We start from the raw sequence: 19,794 nt of genomic DNA on the forward strand, positions 1-19,794 counted from the left end.
AGAGGGCTAATGGAATGTTTTTTCCCCACTTTGTTGCGGTAATAGCCTCTACTCTTCTCGGAAGGCTTTACACTAGATGTTGGAACATGCTTCATAAGGCTTTATAAAGCTCTCTACTCCATAAGCCTCTACAAATCTCTCTGTTCCATATGGTTTTATAAAGCTCTTTGCTCCATAAGGCTTTAAGATGCTCTCTGCTCCATAAGGCTCTGTAAAGCTCTTTGCTTCATAAGGCTTTATAAAGCTGTCTGCTCTATAAGGCTTTATAAACTCTCTGCTCCATAATGCTTTATAAAGCTCTGTGCTCCATTAGGCTTTATAAAGCTGTCTGCTCTATAAGGCTTTATAAACTCTCTGCTCCATAATGCTTTATAAAGCTCTGTGCTCCATTAGGCTTTATATGTCTGCTACATATGACTTTATAAAGCTTTGTGCTCCATAAGGCTTTATAAACCTCTCTGTTCGATAAGGCTTTATAAACCTCTATAAATCTTTATAAAAGGCTCTGTTCTATAGGGATTTATAAAGCTCTCTGCTCCAAAAGGTTTAAAGCTTTCTGCTCCTTAAGGTTTTATAAAGCTTTATAAGGCTTTATAAAAGGCTTTGTTCTGTAAGGATTTACAAAGGTCTCTGATCCATAAGGCTTTACGAAGCTCTCTGATCAATAAGGCTTTATAAAGCTCTCTGCTCCATAAGGTTTTGCCAAAGCTACAGCTTTATAAGGCCTTAATAAAGCTGTCTACTCTATAAGGCCTTAATAAAGCTGTCTACTCTATAAGGCCTTAATTAAACTGTCTACTTCATAAGGCTTTACAATGCTGTCTACTCCATAGTGCTTTATAAAGTACTCTGTTCTCAAAAAGCTGAATAAAGGTTTATAAACCTCTATAAGGCTACATAAGGCTGTATAAGGCTTTATGAAGCTGTCTACTTCAACCCCCTGTCTCTCCTGTTCACCTGCTCTACTTTGCAGTTCTACATCCACAGCGCAGTAAAACCAGCCTTTCAGTGCAAATGGGGAACAGAGGCCAAAAACTCCAAATGAAAGAGAGTTTTGGACCAGGTTATTGCCTCGAGAGAGCGCAAGCTTTAACGCTTTTTCGGCTCTCACCTATTCAGAACGACTCCATAATTGCTTTGTGGAAACTCAAACAATGTGTCTGTGTGTTTGTGTTGTGTTTTTTTATGTTGTTTTAACTCAAGCCCAGTTATGTGCTGGACACTTGCCGTGCTGTTGAGGGAGTGGAGGGATTTTGAAGGCAGATTTATAATTACCTGCTCACATGCGAGGTCTGCATGATTAGAATGCATTTGTTTCCCTAGTGAAAGTAAAAAAAGGAAAATTCAAAAATATATGTGCTCCCTGCCAAGCCTCACTGGTTTCTGGAGGGCTAGCACGTTCTGGCAGCTTCACTTGTGAGGGGGATGGGGAGGTGAGGAAGTGCAGTTAAAGCGATAGTTCAGTGAACAGAATTTGCACAATTTTTTGATCAGCCAAGGTATGTTTGGTGCCTGAAGGTTGCTTCTTTAGTTTTTAGCACTGAGGCTACAAGGCTTGTGTAGGTGTAATGTAATGGAAGCTTATCTTACACACTATCAATTAGCATTGTGCAAACTGCATACCTAATTCATCACCCTCTCGCCTCAGACAATGTCGATCTGTTAAATAACTTCGAATAGACTCGTATTTTTATGGTGCTGTAGGAAACTGGGATCCTTCCAGGCCACAACTCTGCAGAGATTAGCACTTCATGAAGGCTTTGCCGAGTAGCAGATGAGTTAAATCAGGTTTGTTTAATGAGGCAGAACTTTAAGGTCTGCAGTGATGTGGCCTCCAAGGCTGGAGTCTGACATACGGTGAATCATCACTGTTGGAGAACAACTTTTATTTTGAAAGTGTACTTCAATATTATATGGACCTCTGAAGTCATGCGTCAGAATCATGCCCAAATAAGGGCATGATTGCTGATAACTCCAGATCTGAGTGTTTGGGAACACTTTACTTGAACCCTGCTGCATCACATTGGGTGCATTTACATGCATTTAATAATCTGATGACTTCAGAAAATCAGATTTTATCAGCCATTTGTTTAACATGTTTATATGCACTTGGGTAATCAAATAATGGCGAAACTCCGGGTCTACAGGAGTCAGCTAAAAATCTGATGTCTGTTTTCCAACCTGCCAATAAGCTCACAGAATAAGATGTGACGCAAATGTCATATAAAACCTAACGTAAAACACTTTAGTGGAAAATATGAATATACATCATCTATAAGATGAGGAATATCTACATACTTCATTTCGACAAACATGTATTTGGTTTCAGCGTCGCTCCAAAAGTTTTTTTCTTTGACGTCTCCCGGGTGCGGTGTTAAACGCTGCTATTTCTGGGGCAGAGCTCTGTTTTTGCACATGTGCAGACTGAGAAAAACAAAAGAAATCAGAGTAAGAGTTTACATGCACTGAAAAACCCAATTACACAGCTAAAATCCAGCTTTTCTTTATCGGATTTCTTAGTTGGATTTCTAGGCCTTAATGCGACCTAAGAAATCAGACTGTGCCGTTTACACGACCACTTTAATAATCAGAGAACTGCCTAAATCTGATAATAATCAGATTATAAAGAGCATGTAAACTTACTCATACATGCACTTAATAATCCGCTCAAAAACTGCAAAAAATCTGATTTTGTCAGTAATCCGATCAATGCGTTTACAGTAATCAGATAATGGCAAAAACTCAGGTCTACACGAGTCAGACACTAATCAGATTTCTGCTTTGCAAACAACTAATAAATCTCACAGAATAGATGTCATGTAAAATTCAAACTTCATGCTGCAGCTTTTTTTTAAACATCGAGTCACTTTAACTTAAAATACAAACATAGATCATCTAAAAGATGAAGAATATTTAAATCCTTCATTTCGTCAAGCATGTAGTCGGTTTCAGTGTCGCTCCAAAAGTGTTTTGTTGACATCCCATGGGTGCTGTGTTAAATGCTGCTTACTTATTTCCGGGAACCGCCGTCTGTTTTCGCACATGCTCAGACTGAGAAATCCGAAAGAAATCAGAGTAAGAGTTCACATGCACTGAGAAATCTGATTACTGAGCTAAAACCCAGCTCTCTTTATCAGATTTCTTAATAGGATTTCCAGACCTTACTCTGATCTAAGAAATCAGAGTGTGCTGTTTACGTGACCATTTGAATAATCAGATAACTGCCCAACTCCGATTATGATTGGATTATTAAGTGCATGTAAACACACGGATTGTCATATACTGTAATGAGTTGTCACAGATTTTGTACATTAACAATGTCCTGTTTACATTAACATTAATTGACAATTTATATTCATTTTTAACTGACATCATGATGTAGCTTACATTCCTGTATAATGCAAACACAGTCCTCTCTGTGAAAACTAGTCAAGAAAAGCACAGATGACAATAATTGACATGACTAGCAACAAGGATTTTATGTTTTCTTGGACTCGTAGCAATAAAGGAACTATTTTTAGAAGGATTCTTTAAAGAAGAGGGGTGTAACGATATGCTCAGTACACGATGCTGGGTCCACGATTCGCTATTTTCGCAGGACAGTGAAGAAAAATATAAAACATATATAAAATTTAAATATAAAATGATATGATATTGTTGCACATCTTACTAATGACACTAGAGCTGGGAGTCTTGAAGAGTGCTGGAGTGGAGTATCATTTGGTGCTGATTGGTTTTTTAAACCAACAGAACAACACAACAATAAAAGGTACCTTTTTAACTGCGGCACGCACCTCCCATGAGCCTCTTCGTGCAGCTCTCTGTGATGCCAGCTGCTGGTTGCCCCTTGCCCATCGCCACTGTAGTTCGGTATAGTGGAACCATTTTTGATTCTGTACAGTATAAACCACTTATAGAAGGGTTCTTCAAAGAACCATATACACAGTGTTTTCAATCATAGAGAAGAACGACTTGACCATGCAAAGAAGCTTTGATGCCCTCAAATGCATCGCTTTGAGTGTTCATGGTTCTATTTAGAGCCATTGCTTTTACTAAATAACCTTATTTAGCCTTATTAGCCTGTGACACAACCTTTCGAGACATCGAAACGTGGACATCACTACGTGCAAGCTAACCCTCCTGTGCACTGAATTAATGTTGCATCTACTTATCGCTGCTGTCTGAAGAAAACCTTGCATGTTCATTTTTGTCTGGAAATGCCTGTTGCCATTTAAATTCTGTGTAAATTTCATGATGAATGGACCAAAAGAAACGACCCAAAATGACTTGGAAAAAAAGTCTGGTTCAATTGACTTACATTAAAAGTAAAGTAGGTTTTTTCCTTCTCCTGTAAAGTTACCATTTTGGAGATATGAGGTTTTATTCCGACAACAGCGATATAATAACAACATGTTAGTCTACTAAGAAGCTTTAACACTGTTATATAACACCAACTACTCAAACTGTAGCCTAAAACTGCCAGAGCAGCTTCACTACCACATCTAACGAAGGTTGCTAGTTTTTGTGGGGTGTTTTGGTGAGCAAGCCAGCCTTGTTTCAGTTCAGCCTGAAGTAGTGTGAGCTTGCATGTAGTAGCAAAATGACCTCATAAGGAGTGAAATAGTGACCTCAGAGGATCCGGTGATATTCAGGGGGTAAATGAACAAAACACATCTGGTTTGGAACATTGTATTTTGCTACAGGGTGCAACAGTGTCAGTTTTTGAAAACATCATTAATTTTTTCCATAGAGAACAACTGCTTTGACTCAGAGTTCCTAATATGGGTATGATGCTGATTATGAAATGATGACAACTTTAACTTCAACAAAAGCTTGTTGGATAGCTGTTAAGTTGATTGAGGCGAGCTGGAGCAGGACAGAGACTAAAATGTGCAGGACAGGGGCGTTCCAGGTCCAGGACTAGGAACCGCTGTAGTACGTCACTGACCCCTGTTCTGAGCTGGGTGTTCCCGCTGTGCAGCGATGAATAAGACTGCTGTTGTTTTGGAAAGAGGAAAATGAACAAATGACTCAGACACACAGTTCTGTTTTCTGAATTCACTTGAAGGATTATTTACTATGCAAATTGAAAAAGTAAGACTCATCACTCGATGTTTTGGTAGTACTTTAAAAGAAATTTTTAAAACTTTGTTTTAGTCAAACATAGGTCTCACTATTACAACTTACAATTCTTATAGTGAGGTTATAATACCACAAGTATATCAGTGATTACAAACATATAAATTCTGTCACTTTACTTGCTTGCAAATACATCTTATAATGCACTAAACATGGTTATAAGGTATTATTCATTTCAGACTCTTTTAACATAATGCATGACTGAGTATGCGCTTATCAGCAGGCAGGTTGTTAATCATAATGCACCAAACAAGCTGACACTGAGTTTATTTGGCCACTGACAGTATAACCTGTTATGAACACTGCTTTTAATGCGTTAAGTTAAAGGGGAATTCCACTGATTTTTTAAAATTTCCGCATAATTCAATTGTTAGGGTGTCATTCAGAGTGGTTTGATGTGAAATGTGCATTCACACACTTATCAAGTCAGAATGGTTCACAGTGCTGGTGATGGGAACCAGATGTTTGAAGGGTTTACTGTTAGTGAAAAGCTCCTTCATAGAAAGTTATTACATGAAATGGTTACAAATGTACTGTCTGATGCCTGAGATGTTGTTTAATGATGGCCCATGTAGGTTCACTGTTGGCTTTGGATAGTAAATAAAATATATATTTGTGTTGTGGACAGGGCGACCCCTGGTTCCTATAACCACGACTCTGAAGAAAACTGAGCCAACAAGTTCCTCTACAGTGACTATTTCAGATCAATTAACTCTGACTTTGTTTACATTTCCAAGATAGAACGTGGCAGAATTTTTGAAAAAATTGGTGAAATACCCGGTAACACTTTCTATGAATGCCATGTTTATTATGCATTATGAATTGTTAATATAATGCATTATAAATAGTGTTAATAACATGTTATGCTGTCAGTGCCAAAGAAGTCAGTCCCAGCTTGGAGAGCATAAAGTAAAGACAAATACCAAGCTAACGGTGGTGTACATTGACTTTCCCACATTGGGTAAAACACTGATGGCAGCTCTAGTTTAAACTCTGACATTTGAAGCCTGTAATGTGCTTTACTGTGTATGTTTTAGTGTTTCAGTAAATCCTTCAGTAAATACTTCAACTTGAAGCCTCACTCTTAACACTGGAGGAGGCTTTAGTACAGTACGCTTCACTTTACTTAGAGCGGACAAATATGACTTATGAGCTCTTATAATTTGTTATGATCAGTACTTATAATGTATTATGTTAACAATTCATAATGCATAATAAACATGGCTATAAAGTGTAATGCATTTTTCTAAATATTTATAGCCATGTTTATAGCGCCTTATGAACGCATTATAGATTCTTATAGACATAGTGTTCATGAAAAATGTTACAGATTTTTTTTTAACTTAACACGCCTTAAACTGATTTAAAGGCTTTTAACACATCATAAATGTAATATTTATGTCCGAACCAGCATTTTAGTATTACAGTCCAGCCACTGGTACTCAGTAGTAAGTTATGAAGCAGCAGGTTGTGGTTTTAAGGCCCTACTCCATTCCAGTAATGCTGTGTGCTTTTAAAGCAGTGGTTTGGGAGTTCAGCTGGCATGTAAGGGGCTGCAGTTTGAAGCCTGGTCAGGTCGGCTATTCCGCTGGCTCTTTACCCTCGCCCGGCTGCACAGAGCCAAAGAATAACATCATCTGTCAATCAGTGCTGCATCCGGCCCAAATGACTTCTCAATATCAGCTAATAATAACCGCTGAGTACACAAGCTTTTCATCTGGCCTTAGAAAGGAAAATGCTCTGGGTGGGGCTGAACTCAGTGCCAATGGTGGTATTGCTGGTTGGGTGGGATGTTGACACTGGGCTGTTGGGTCAGTATGAGGGGAAGGGTGGTGCCGTTTATGGAGAGGAGAGTTTGGGTGGTAATAATGATGGCCGTTAAAGGGTGAGGTTGGATGATGATAATTATGGGGTGTGTTTCAATACCCAGTGAGCTGCCCTGCTCCTTATTGGCTACTGTTTAGGTAGTTAGCATTTTAATGTATAAAACAGACCATAGCAACGCTTTAATTAGAGTGATTACACCAATCATTCTCACCCCTGACACACTAACGTTACCCAGCCAACAATAACCTCGCGCTAGCCATCTTAGAAGGTAGTTAGCTGTCTGCAAAAGATGAGGACTTGAGTTAGTGACTCATGACTCGATTTGGACTCCCTTTTAACAGAATTATGACTCTGCTAAAGCCTGAGTAGACTGATAAATCAATGTGATGATCAGTTATTAATCTCAGTGTTACTGAGCTCTGCTAAAGCCTGAGTAGACTGATAAATCAATGTGATCAGTTATTAATCTCAGTGTTACTGAGCTCTGCTAAAGCCTGAGTAGACTGATAAATCAATGCGATGATCAGTTATTAATCTCAGTGTTACTGAGCTCTGTTAAAGCCTGAGTAGACTGATAAATCAATGTGTTGATCAGTTATTAATCTCAGCGTTACTGAGCTCTGCTAAAGCCTGAGTAGACTGATAAATCAATGTGATGATCAGTTATTAATCTCAGTGTTACTGAGCTCTGCTAAAGCCTGAGTAGACTGATAAATCAATGTGATGATCAGTTATTAATCTCTGTGTTACTGAGCTCTGCTAAAGCCTGAGTAGACTGATAAATCAATGTGATGATCAGTTATTAATCTCAGTGTTACTGAGCTCTGCTAAAGCCTGAGTAGACTGATAAATCAATGTGATGATCAGTTATTAATCTCAGTGTTACTGAGCTCTGCTAAAGCCTGAGTAGACTGATAAATCAATGTGATGATCAGTTATTAATCTCAGTGTTACTGAGCTCTGCTAAAGCCTGAGTAGACTGATAAATCAATGTGACGATCAGTTATTAATCTCAGTGTTACTGAGCTCTGCTAAAGCCTGAGTCGACTAATAAATCAATGTGATGCTGTGTGTCTGATCCGCTCAGACCAGCACAACATGCACTAACACACCACCACCACATCAGTGCAGTGCTGAGAACTTTTTCATAGTATTCTGCCCAGCTCTGAAGATATGATGCTGTATTAAAGTTGGTCTTAAACAAAACTGCCAGCATATTTTATCCAAGAATTCAGACTGTCAGCTCTCTAGGTATTGAGACATGGCCTCGCTGCATGCCGAGCAGTCAGAGAAGTACTTTTACTTCATTAAGGGTTAGAGGGGACCTGGCAGGGCAGGGGCATTGAGCATAGTTTGTGGTGAGTTCTGTGCTGGACTCTGGCCCTTCAGCACCACTTGGACTTGGACTCCCCTGTTGCAGGGAGTGAGTTGTGTGGTTTTGAGGGTCACTGCTGGGTCAGTTATAGGTGAGCTGAGTGGTGTTGGGTGCTGGCAGGCTTCAGACTCAGAGTTTTTATTCTAGGCTTCAGGAAGACACACCCAGGGCGGGCTGTGGGAGCGGGGCACCGCAGAGGCAGCCCAGGCCCAGCTGAAGGAGCTATTCTGGGCTTCAGATTGATTTGCGGCTCCTTCAGCACTCAGGTCCGCATTACACGTTCACCACAAGCTTGACAGTCGGTTTGAGCACAAAGCAGCACAGCAGCGAATACACGCTTTTAATACGGCGATTAGAAGCTGCGTAACGGCATCGCTGAAATAGCATCAGCTGATTTTCAGCTGGGTGTTCTTTCCTCATTGTTTTCCAGGCTGTCTCTTATTTGTTTATTTATTCTCTATTTATATATTTCTAAATAATTCTCCTGCCTGTCTGTGTTTGCTTCTTTGTTTATTTCCGTTGCTTTCTTTCTTTTTCTTTTGTTATCTTGTCCATCTCTTTGTAGTTTCTGTCTTTCTTTCTTTCCCTTATCTGTCCTTTCTTTCTTTTTTTTCTGTGGCCTTCTTTCTTTCTCTCTCTCTCTCTCTCTCTCTCTCTCTCTCTCTCTTTCTCTCATCCTGTCCAGCAGAAAGCCACAAATAATCACGTGTCCCTCTCGGTTCTCCATAGCAGTGGCCGGATTGGAATGAAATATTAGTTTATTCCTCTCGCTCTTTGGTTTTGGAGATGGAGTTATTTGCAGGCCTGTGGCGGAGAGCTGGCCGGCGTGCTGACCTCAAACGAGCTGCCGAGACGCTGCCCAGGAATTCAACAGGAATCCCAAACCTCTGCTTAATGCTTAAACCAGAACAGCCTGCTGAGGAGAACACCACTCACTGCATTGTTCCCTCTGCATACTCACCCATACACCTCCATCTGTGTGTGTGTGTTTGTATTTGTTTTCATACTTTTTCACAACAAGAAAAGATTATTATGACATACAGGTATTTACGTACAGTACTTCAAAAAAAGCTAAAGATTTCGGCACCTGAGACAGCTTGAATTAAAAAGGACAGTAAATGTTTATTTGCATATAAAAACACTAATATTAGAATATAATACAATATTATTAACACAATAAGTGGTGGTTTATGTGCTCGTGACTTTCTGCTTCTTTTGTTTTGCTGTGTCGTATCATAATATTGTCATGTTATCAGGCGCTATATAGCTTGATGCTTGGCATAAACAGAGATTATAAAGCGTTTGTCTAATGTCCCGATAGAAACCGTGAACTTGTTCTAAAACACATGCGTCAGGTTCCAGTCCTCGCGGGCCAAAACACTGCAGACTTCAGCACACTGCTTCATTAAACACACCAGTTTCAGCTCATCAGCTAATTAGCAAGGCCTTAATCAACTGAATTCAGAGCGTTAGATAAGGGGGAAAACTTATCTCCTTACCACTTTGTCCCGGAAGGTCCACAGTTTGACCTGCCACTTCTGAAAGGACTTTTTTTTACCGCACTGTAAAAATAACATTTAGGGTTTTATCTTAAAAAGTTAGTTACCAAGCTGGCCCAGGTGTTTTAGTTATTGGTTATAACAGGGCATTAAAGACAAATTATTGTCCTGTTAACTGACTGAAGTTCAGTTCACCTATTTTTTTAGGCTGCCTGGTGACTCATTTTTTAAAGTTAAAACCCCAATTATTGCTTTACAGTATGTTGATCTGCTGCTGCTCAAGCTGTTTCAATTGAGCTGCACTGACTGGAGAGTGAGTGGACATTTCGAATCGGTTCATATGTCATACATATTATACATATGGTGCTGTAAATGAGTGTAGATGCATCCAGACAGGGGTTAGGCATGATACAGTGAAGCAACAAGCAGGTGCAGTTCACCAGTTTTGGATCCAGATGATTTGAAATCATCCAAGTGGTGTTAAAGGACGGTTCATTATTGGGAGCTTCAGTAACAAAGACTAACAAGAGGCTAATGTCTCAGTAGCAGTAGTGAATAAAGTGGCGTCTGCATTTAGACCTGTGGGAAATGCATCAGTAAAAAGGTGTCGAAATTGTGGTTGAAAGCTGACATTCAGTGTGCGAGATGCTCATGCATTAGTGTGAAAAACAGAAGAGCAGCTGTTGCTCAGCCGACTGAGACTGTCAGTGGGGGACGTGATCGGACTGTCAGCAAGAACAGTCCATCAGTAACTGCATACAGAGTGATATTACAGTAGGGCTAAAGTGCCTAAACCCCTCATTACGAAGACGAACGACCAAATGGTGCAGAAACCAAAGCCAAAGACGTAGAAAACAATGAGTCGCCCTTCACCGTATTCTTCTCAAGTGGGAGAGTGCATGTGCCGCATACACCAATAGAATGATCCAGGCCTGAATGCTTGACCCCTACTGTGAGTGGGTGTGGTGACTTTGTTATGCTGTAAGTGGGCATTTTACTTGCATAGACGGAGGGGTCACTGTAAAGCAGTACATAGTTATTCTGACTGGACAGCTTTATCTTAAATGTATGTAAATCATATGTATATGTAAATCACATGCAGTGGCCTTCCCAGTCACTAGATCTGGACCCAGTTCAACACCTATGGGTGATTCTGGACCGACAGCACTCTGTACTACCATCATGGAAACATCAAGTGTGGGAATATCTTTTGGAAGAACGACGCTCCATCCCTCCAGTACAGCTCCAGAAACATGTAGAATCACACTGGAGCTGTTCTGGCAGCTCATGATGGACCAACAGTGTACCGTAAGCATGACCACTGTGTGTGTATGTTCACAGGTTATGAAGAGGTGATCAGGATTCCTAAAGGATCTGTGTTCATACACATCCAGGAACTCAACGTTTCCCTTAATTATTTGGGTGAGAAAAGATGATTTATTGTTTGAATTTTCAGATGTTATCCACTATTTTCTCCTTGATTGGTAATGTGATGTCGTCTGGGCCTGTATAGTAGTAAGGATGGCTTGTTAGTAATGGGCAAAATGGCAAAATCAAAATGTCAAGATATTTTCATGATACAAATAATGTTATTGTGTAATTATATAATGTGTATATTTTATATGAACACTTAATCAGGAGGGCATTAATTAAGCTGTAGTGGATTGTACAGTATTGAACTGCACATGCACAAACATTCATATGTTCACCCTCAGTTCCCCAGTGACAACAATAAAGATTCTGATAGCTATAATTTATAATTGTTATTATTGCTAACTTTACCCTGCTAACATTCATTCATTACTAGGCAAGGCCCATATGGTAGAAAAATATAAATATATGTACATATATTTGCTCATATTAAAATATGTGCAGTGTAAGTGCAATATATGTGATGTTTTAAAATAGATGTGCTAAATATATTTAATGGTATATATATATATATATATATATATATATAATTATACACACACACACACACACACATATATATATATATATATTGCTAATATATGCACAATAATTTACTAAAATATATTGAAATAAATATGCATATTTATATATGAATATTTTAAGAAAGAAGGTACGTTTTAAAATTGAGGTTTTAAAAAACGTGTTTTATGTAAGAACGTAATAAGTTTGATTCCATATAAATATGCTTATTCTCTTATTGGGTGTAGGGGTGGGGTTATGGTAACAACTTTGGCCCCCTAAGACAAACTTTGGTCATTGCTGCTATAAAGTATTCATCAGTCCTTGGGATAACAGTGCTAGTATTCAACCTTCAAGTGAAGTAGATTAAACCTTTAAGCGCTGTTGTCAGTTATGTATAGTTTATTGAATTAACATTTTGAGACAGTTAAAGTTTGTAAAAGAAGTGAATTAGGTGCTAGAAAGATGTGAATTGCAGTTGCTAATGGAAATAAAAGGGAGATAAAATATGATTTGTTGAAACAGTAGCAGTAATATTTTGGTGTAAAGTATGTCTTTAACTGGTAACACCTTCACTGCAGTTTTGAAGAGTAAAGGTGACCAGTACTTCATCAACGGCAAACTGACCATCGACACACCGCGCCGCTTCGACATCGCTGGAACCACCTTCCACTACCGCAGGCCTGCCGACCAGCCGGAGACCCTCGAGGCCTTAGGTCCCACCAACATGACCCTCATCGTCATGGTAACGAGTCATGTGCTGCATGTATAGTTGATGCTCTTTGTTTTGGCCTGCTGGAAGGAACAGTTACTACAAGTGTTTTAAAAGAACAGTTCACTGAAAAAATCTAATGTGCACAATTTTCCCCATATGCATTATTATTATTGTTTATAATGTAAAAAATGGTCAATGTATGGACAAAATTCAGGTTTCATGACTGCTGCTACTACAGTCATAGCTACGTGACATATGATAGGTTATTTCAACCATTATACAGTGTCAGAAACCACATAAGCAAATCTATTGGAGATTAATTAAAAAGGTATGCATTACGCATTACTTGTTAGCTAGACTCTGCAAAAAAATGATTCTTCAAGGGTTCTTTAGTAAAGAAAATGGTTCTCAAGCACTCAAAGAGCCCTTTGCATGATCAAGGTGTTCTTTGCATCATGAAAGGGTTCTTCAGATTGATGGAGAATGTGCTGTAGATGGTTCTGTATAGCACCTTGTTGAAAAAGTGTCCTATATAGCACTAAAGAGGTTTCTTCTACCATTACAACGTCAAACTTGTAACAAAAGAAGAACCCTTTTTGGTGCTATATAGAACCATATACAGAAAGGTTCTGTAAAGAAATGTCGACAACACTTTCTCCATCAATCTAAAGAACCCTCTGATCATGCGAAGGGTTCTTTGAGTGTTCATGGTTCTATATGGAATAGTTTTCTTTACTGAACCCCTAGAAGAACATTAGTCCCATAACCACATTACAAAGCTAAAGAAGTAAATATCAGACACCAAACATGTCTTTGCTCATTGACTTTTATTGTAAGGGGAAAATTGTGTAGATTATATTTTTTTGGCAAACTGCACCTTTAAGATCATTGAGTTCATATTTCATATGCACAACACAGTGAGAGCAATAAACGTATTAAAGCTGTGTTTTGCCTGACAGAGTTTGTATTGTATTTGCAGCCTTAAAGCTGTTCATCATTGCATGTTAAACTGTTTACTGCTGTGTGTTTCTGTTCTAGGCCTGTTTATCTGTGTGTGATTCTGTTTTAAAGCTGTTTATGGTATGTATATTTATGTGTTTGTGTGTGGCAGGTTCTGGTGAGAGAGGAGAATCCAGGTATTCATTACCGCTTTAACCCCCCTGTGAACCGGGACACCCTGAGTGGTTTCGCCTGGCATTACACGGCCTGGAGCCGCTGCTCCGTCACCTGCGGTGGAGGTACACAACAACAATCTCTCGCACGCACACAGATTCAGGTGCTTTTCCAAACTCTCAGGCCATCACACACACATGATTGTATGCAAAAGTTTGAACCCTCTGGGCCAAATTACATGTTTTGTTGATTTTCTAAGTGAAGCACATCCTCTACAGTAAACTAACTTAATTATGGCATTGATCTGCACATATTAGTGCACAATTTCTATTTATTTACTGAGTTTTAAACATTGGAAAAAAAAATCATAAATATAAAATGTGCAACATTTTCTTTCGTTGTTATTTTATTTAGTAGATTTTGACACAAACTAAATAAAATCCATGATTAGACATACAAGTCATACATCAGCCTCTTTTTTTATTACTATGATTTAATAATAAGTGCTTATCGATTCAAATTGCACTCCAGTCAAGCTTGAGCACTTGCCTGGAAAAAACTGCAGTGCATCCAACAATAAAGGCAGCACGGAGCATCTTTTATGAATTGTTAGAAAACAGAATAGCACACAGAAAGCTCCAGTTCCACTTGCTAATCCACTTTGCTATGGCCAGTGTGGACATTTATGTGCTGGGATAGACTTGGCCAGGTTTTAATGAGGGAACCCAAGAGTTATTTATTTCTTTTATTTATTTTTAAGAAAATTAGTCCCAGAATACCTTAAAATTGGCTTTTCATTCATTCATTTTTATAGTCAAGCAATAAATATTCAAATTTAGTGCATTTACTGGATTAAGAATAATGGGATATTTCAAACTCTGAAAGATTCACAGCTTTATTTTTGTTAGATGCTTAACTTTTCTCCTCAACCAAAAGAACAAAAACACTCAAATTCTGAATGTTGTCACTAGGCATTCAAATACAGTTAAGTTTCATGCTATAACGTTACTGGGAATTATTTCTGTAGTTTAACATAGTCCAGGATATCCCTAAAAGTGATAACCACAAATGTAAAAAACTTCCACTGCACAGCTCAGGGAACTTAAAAAAACTGGTTTGGTTAGCCTACCTTGGGTGGTTGATTAGCCAAGCTGTTGAATGGTGAGGTTTCTCAGTCGAGTACATCGACCTTCTGGGCCCTGAGGGTGTTTTCTCGATTTGTGCATATCTTCTTAAATTCTCCTTTAAAGGCTGTACATATAATGATACTCATATGTTTCATATCAAAATGCTCCGTTATCTTCATCACTACTTTCCATAACCAGTGCAGCAACTTCAGCAGCTGTAAACTCTCTGCACGCCATTTCACACGTCTCCAATGTGGACTGAATGAAGAATGAAAGAACGAAAATCACATCACAGAGATTTTAATAGCTATCAGTTTGCACCTCTGTTCCGTTGTAGAGTTCACCTCAATTCGGTTGTGAACTCCGCAGCTTTTGATTGATTGAGTGATTGAGCCATGTTAGAAAATCCTCTCTCACTAAGTTCAACCAGAGGAGCCACACTTCATATAGAAACACAAGATCTGAGTGGAAATGAAATGGTGAAACTCAATTACTGTAATATTGAAATAGCCTGATAGTTTGTATCTTTGTTTACTTTTATATAGATAGTGCGCTTTTGTTAATATACATTTTTATTTACTTTATATCATCTAAGACTGACATGACATAAACATGCCAGTTTTCCCTTTAGCATTGTAACAGAACAAAACCAGCCAGACGGTCATGATAAAAAACCAGAAAATGAGGCTTTACTTGAAAAGGGTTTGACTCGTAGTCAGTAAACAGGTGGTGGTCAAATCCAAAAAGACCAAAAATACAGAGAACAACAAACATAACAAACAATATCAGGCAACCAGATCCAAAGGGGTGAAGTCAAAAGGTCAAAAAACACGGTCAGGAAGCACAAATAGCAACATAACACACAGAAAAGCTCAGTAGCTCTGCGGTGAGAGAGCCAATACCTCACAAAGACCCTGTGCTAAAGCCTTGGCTTAAACACTAAACTAAATCTAGTCATATGACATACTTCACAGGTGAAACAGGTTAGTATTCGAGTGACGTGGAACGTTGATTGGTGGATTGTGGAAGTTCATGGGTCATGTGATCTCCCAGAGAGTTATGTGAAATGGATTCTTTACGAATGTCAGAGCTGGGAGGATGTGCGACAAGCATGCTCTGTTGTCTGTTGGAGACAACAGTGGAAATTACAAAAAAAGGTTTTGGGAATTTCTAAAAAAAAAAAAACAATAATAAATGTTATGTTGTAAAGTTGTGTTACCATTTCTTTTCTAATTCTGTATCAAAAATGTATCATACTGTGAAGGAGAAATGAAAATATTGTGAAATCTGTGTATCGTTACACCCCTAGTTGCCACCAACAGTACTTAACCCCTTAAGATCACAGGCTTATTACATATTAAGGCTTATTATTCAGCTACTGCAGGGATTTCAGTATAAAACTAGCTGAGCTATTCTTAGGTTTGAAGTGTGTAGTAAAACTTGGGGCCCACCGGTGGGCCCTGGCCATTTAAGCGATTAAACAGTAAACAGTAAACCTAGGTCTTTATCCAGCCAGTTGAACACTGGGAACAACTATAAGGTTAATTACAACGGTAACGGTAACACTTTCTATGAATGTCACGTTTGTAAGCATCTATAAACACATTTATAACATGTTATAATGCATTCATATGGCATTATAAACATGATTATAAACATTTATAAAATTGAATTACACTTCATAGCCATGTTTATTATACATTATGAATTGTAAAGACAAATACAAGCTACCTTTCCCACATTGGGTAAAACACTGATGGCAGCTCTAGTTTAAACTCTGACATTTGAAGCCTGTAATGTGCTTTATTGTGTATGTTTTAGTTTTTCAGTAAATCCTTCAGTAAATACTTCAGCTTGAAGCCTCACTCTTAACACTGGAGGAGGCTTTAGTACAGTACGCTTCACTTTACTTAGAGCGGACAAATACGACTTATGAGCTCTTATAATTTGTTATGAACCGTACTTATAATGTATTATGTTAACAATTCATAATACATAATAAGCATGGCTATAACATGTAAGGCATTTTTATAAATATTTATAGCTATGTTTATAATGCCTTATGAAAGCATTATAACATGTTATGAATGTGCTGATAGATGCTTACAAAGGTGACATTCATAGAAAGTGTTACCATTACAACTTACACCTCCTTAAACTAATTAAAATCCAGATGATTGTATTTACGTAAATACATCAGGGAACAAAGAACTTTTCATTTATTTCCATTGGTCATTTAACCCTTTTGTTTCCACCGAGAGCTTAACAATGAAATAAGAGTGTTTCTACAATACTTGCAGAGTTCAAATACAAAAAGCATCATGAATATATTTAATAAATATGAACTAAAATTTTCATGTATTATATATTACACAGAAATCATTAGGCCTCTTCTGCAGGCTTCTGACATACAGAAGGGTTTTAATAAAGCTGTACTGAATTCTACAGTGCTGAACCACACAAACACATACTGACACAAATACTTGCACTCATACATGAGACATGAGATGGAGAAAAGAAACAGCGGCCAAAGTGTGGGGAGAATATTTTGGATGGCTTACTTACAGAGAACACACAGCTGAATCTGATTAGAATCTCATTGCACGCTTTGTACACACATACACACACACACACACACACACACACACACACACACACACACACACACACACACTTGGATACATTCATACAACAAATACACCAAAAGAAATGGATCCAAGAACAGAATATATACAGTGTGAAACCGCGCTACATGACCAATCTCACGATCTTTGGCCCATCTTTGCATCAACAACACACTTTCGAAACTTTGCTACAAACATACAGTGCTGTGCAAAACTCAGAGGCCAGCTGTTCACTTACTTAACTTCCAATCAAAACAGCCATTAAGTACAAGTTATTCATTTTTCCAGGAAGGTGTTTCTGGGGAGATTAGATATAAGATAATCCACTTGCATAAGGGAAAAGAAAGGCAAAGGAAAATAAGTGCAAAAATTTCCAGTTACCAAAACTGGAAAGAGAAAACGGGGCTGCTAACAACCACCTGGAAGACCTGGTAGACACCAAAACTGCCCCCATCAGATAAACAGCACTTAAAGCTTTCATCTTTGAGAGAGAGGAGAAAATCAAGCTGCTTCAGATCTGAAAACATCCACAGGTGTTTCTGTCCATCCTTCCAGTGTGAGAAGACGACTCAGCGCTGTGGGTCTGAAAGGATGTGTAGCTGTCAAGAAGAACCTCACTGAGAAAAGGAGACGGACACATCAAACAAAGAAGCTGGACAATGGACTGACCACCCCAGAGTCCAGACCTCAACACCACTGAATGTGTTTGATTACTTCAGAAAATGATCAACCAACTTCTAAGACTGAACTTTGGAGGTGTGTCTGCAGATTTCTTAGAGAAACTGAAAGTGAGACTCCTGAAAAGAATGGAAGCTGTAATAAAAGAAAAGAGTGACTAAATACTGAAAAAGCATGATATTTAGTTGAGGCTTCTGTGCAATTTTCTGTTAAATGTATATTTTTTGCTCTACGCTGAAAAATAACTTGTACATAGTGACTGTTTTGACTGGACATTAGATAAAGGGTGGTCTCTGACTTTTCAACCTTCCTATCGCATCAAAACACATCCTGGGAACCGCCCCCCCACACACACTCTCTTGTATTTGATATCTACCCCACATTAACATGGGAATGGAACGGCTGTTTAAAGAGCGACCCAGCATAGCTGTGGAATGGCCTCTGAAGTCACTCTCCCCCTTCATCTGGCCTTTGGGAGTTAATTAGCCGGGACAGCATCTCTGATAAGGAATAATTAGCCGTGCATGAGAGGTAATTTGTTTCGGAAGGCTGAGAACTTTCAACAATGGCTCACGCTGCTGGAAAGAAAGGATTGCTTCACTTTCCTCTCCTGCAATACAGAGTGATGCTAGCTAGTTGTGGACGTCTGCTAAGACGATATCAGAGACAAAGAAAAATCAAATGAACCCAATTTTCCACCTCACACCAAATGTAGCCAATCAGCCGAGACGTGCTTCTATATTTTTGCGCTGGTGCTGTGAGGCTAACGTTCCACTGGTGTTCAGAAGTTTGGAATCAATGTTTTCAACAATATAAAACCAGTTTGCATGCAGATAAATGTATAAAATGATTGTAATGTGCTCGTCCAGTGCAGTATCATACACTTTCAAACAATAAGTAAGAAAATAAGACAACTAGGAGTCTGTAAATAAAAATAAGGAAATGTCGGATGGGTCCAGATTGATGAACAGAGCTGTAGATGATTCTAAGATGACTCAGAAAGCTGTATAACGTCAGGAATTAAGTTAAGAAATCAACATATAGAAATTCATCATAATTATAAAGATAAAAAAGTATTGTAAATTTACTGTAAGGGCCCAGGCTGCCATAAGTTCAGGGAACTCCAATTCCCAGAAGCCCTTGGGCTGATTAGGTCCAACCTGGCACACCTGTGGACTCTTCTACTTAAGGCTGTGGCAAACGGCAGCCCTTTGTCACACCTTTGTAGAGGGGTGACCGGTACGGGACTTAGCCCAGGTGGGCAGGGCAGGGCAGAGCAGGGCAGAGCAGGGCAGAGCAGGGCAGGGCAGGGCAGGGCAGGGTAGGGCGAGGCGAGGCGAGGCGAGGCAAGGCAAGGCAAAAGAGGGCAAGTGCCCCAAAACTACTTAAAAACCAAAAGAAGTCTTCAGCAACAAACGGCTCCAAGCCATACAAAAGGTGCTCCACTAACAGCAAACAGGTAAAACATAAAGTCTGCCTTCCTCTCAGAATCACAGAGGAAGTGTTTTTTGTTTTCTGATTATCTTTTATATCACTTTTCTAGTTCAGCCTTTGTTTGAGCACGCTGCTTTCAGCATCCCCTTTGTTTTGACTTTATTTGGGGTAAAAACAAAGTAAAAATAGTGTTAAAACAGGGCAAAAATAGTGTTAATTAAATTTTCCCAAACTGTCACTTGTGGCATAGTATGAAATGATGCTATAAAGCAACGCATGCTAGCCTTTTCTTCCCAGACTGGTAGCTGTCATGTGAGAGAACTGGGCTGCC

General features: G+C 38.9%; 1 protein-coding gene across 1 annotated transcript in view; it reads left to right on the forward strand.

The window, feature by feature from the left end:
• Positions 1-19,794, forward strand: part of adamts10 (ADAM metallopeptidase with thrombospondin type 1 motif, 10) — a 120,837-nt gene that overhangs the window by 89,087 nt on the left and 11,956 nt on the right. The window contains exons 18-20 of the mRNA XM_036579527.1: positions 11,182-11,262; positions 12,354-12,517; positions 13,599-13,725. Of these exons, the coding sequence (XP_036435420.1) occupies positions 11,182-11,262; positions 12,354-12,517; positions 13,599-13,725 (372 nt within the window). The remainder of the gene's footprint in view (positions 1-11,181; positions 11,263-12,353; positions 12,518-13,598; positions 13,726-19,794) is intronic.

The sequence above is a fragment of the Colossoma macropomum genome, unplaced genomic scaffold (genome assembly GCF_904425465.1).
Source record: "Colossoma macropomum unplaced genomic scaffold, Colossoma_macropomum, whole genome shotgun sequence".
NCBI classification, from domain to species: domain Eukaryota; kingdom Metazoa; phylum Chordata; class Actinopteri; order Characiformes; family Serrasalmidae; genus Colossoma; species Colossoma macropomum.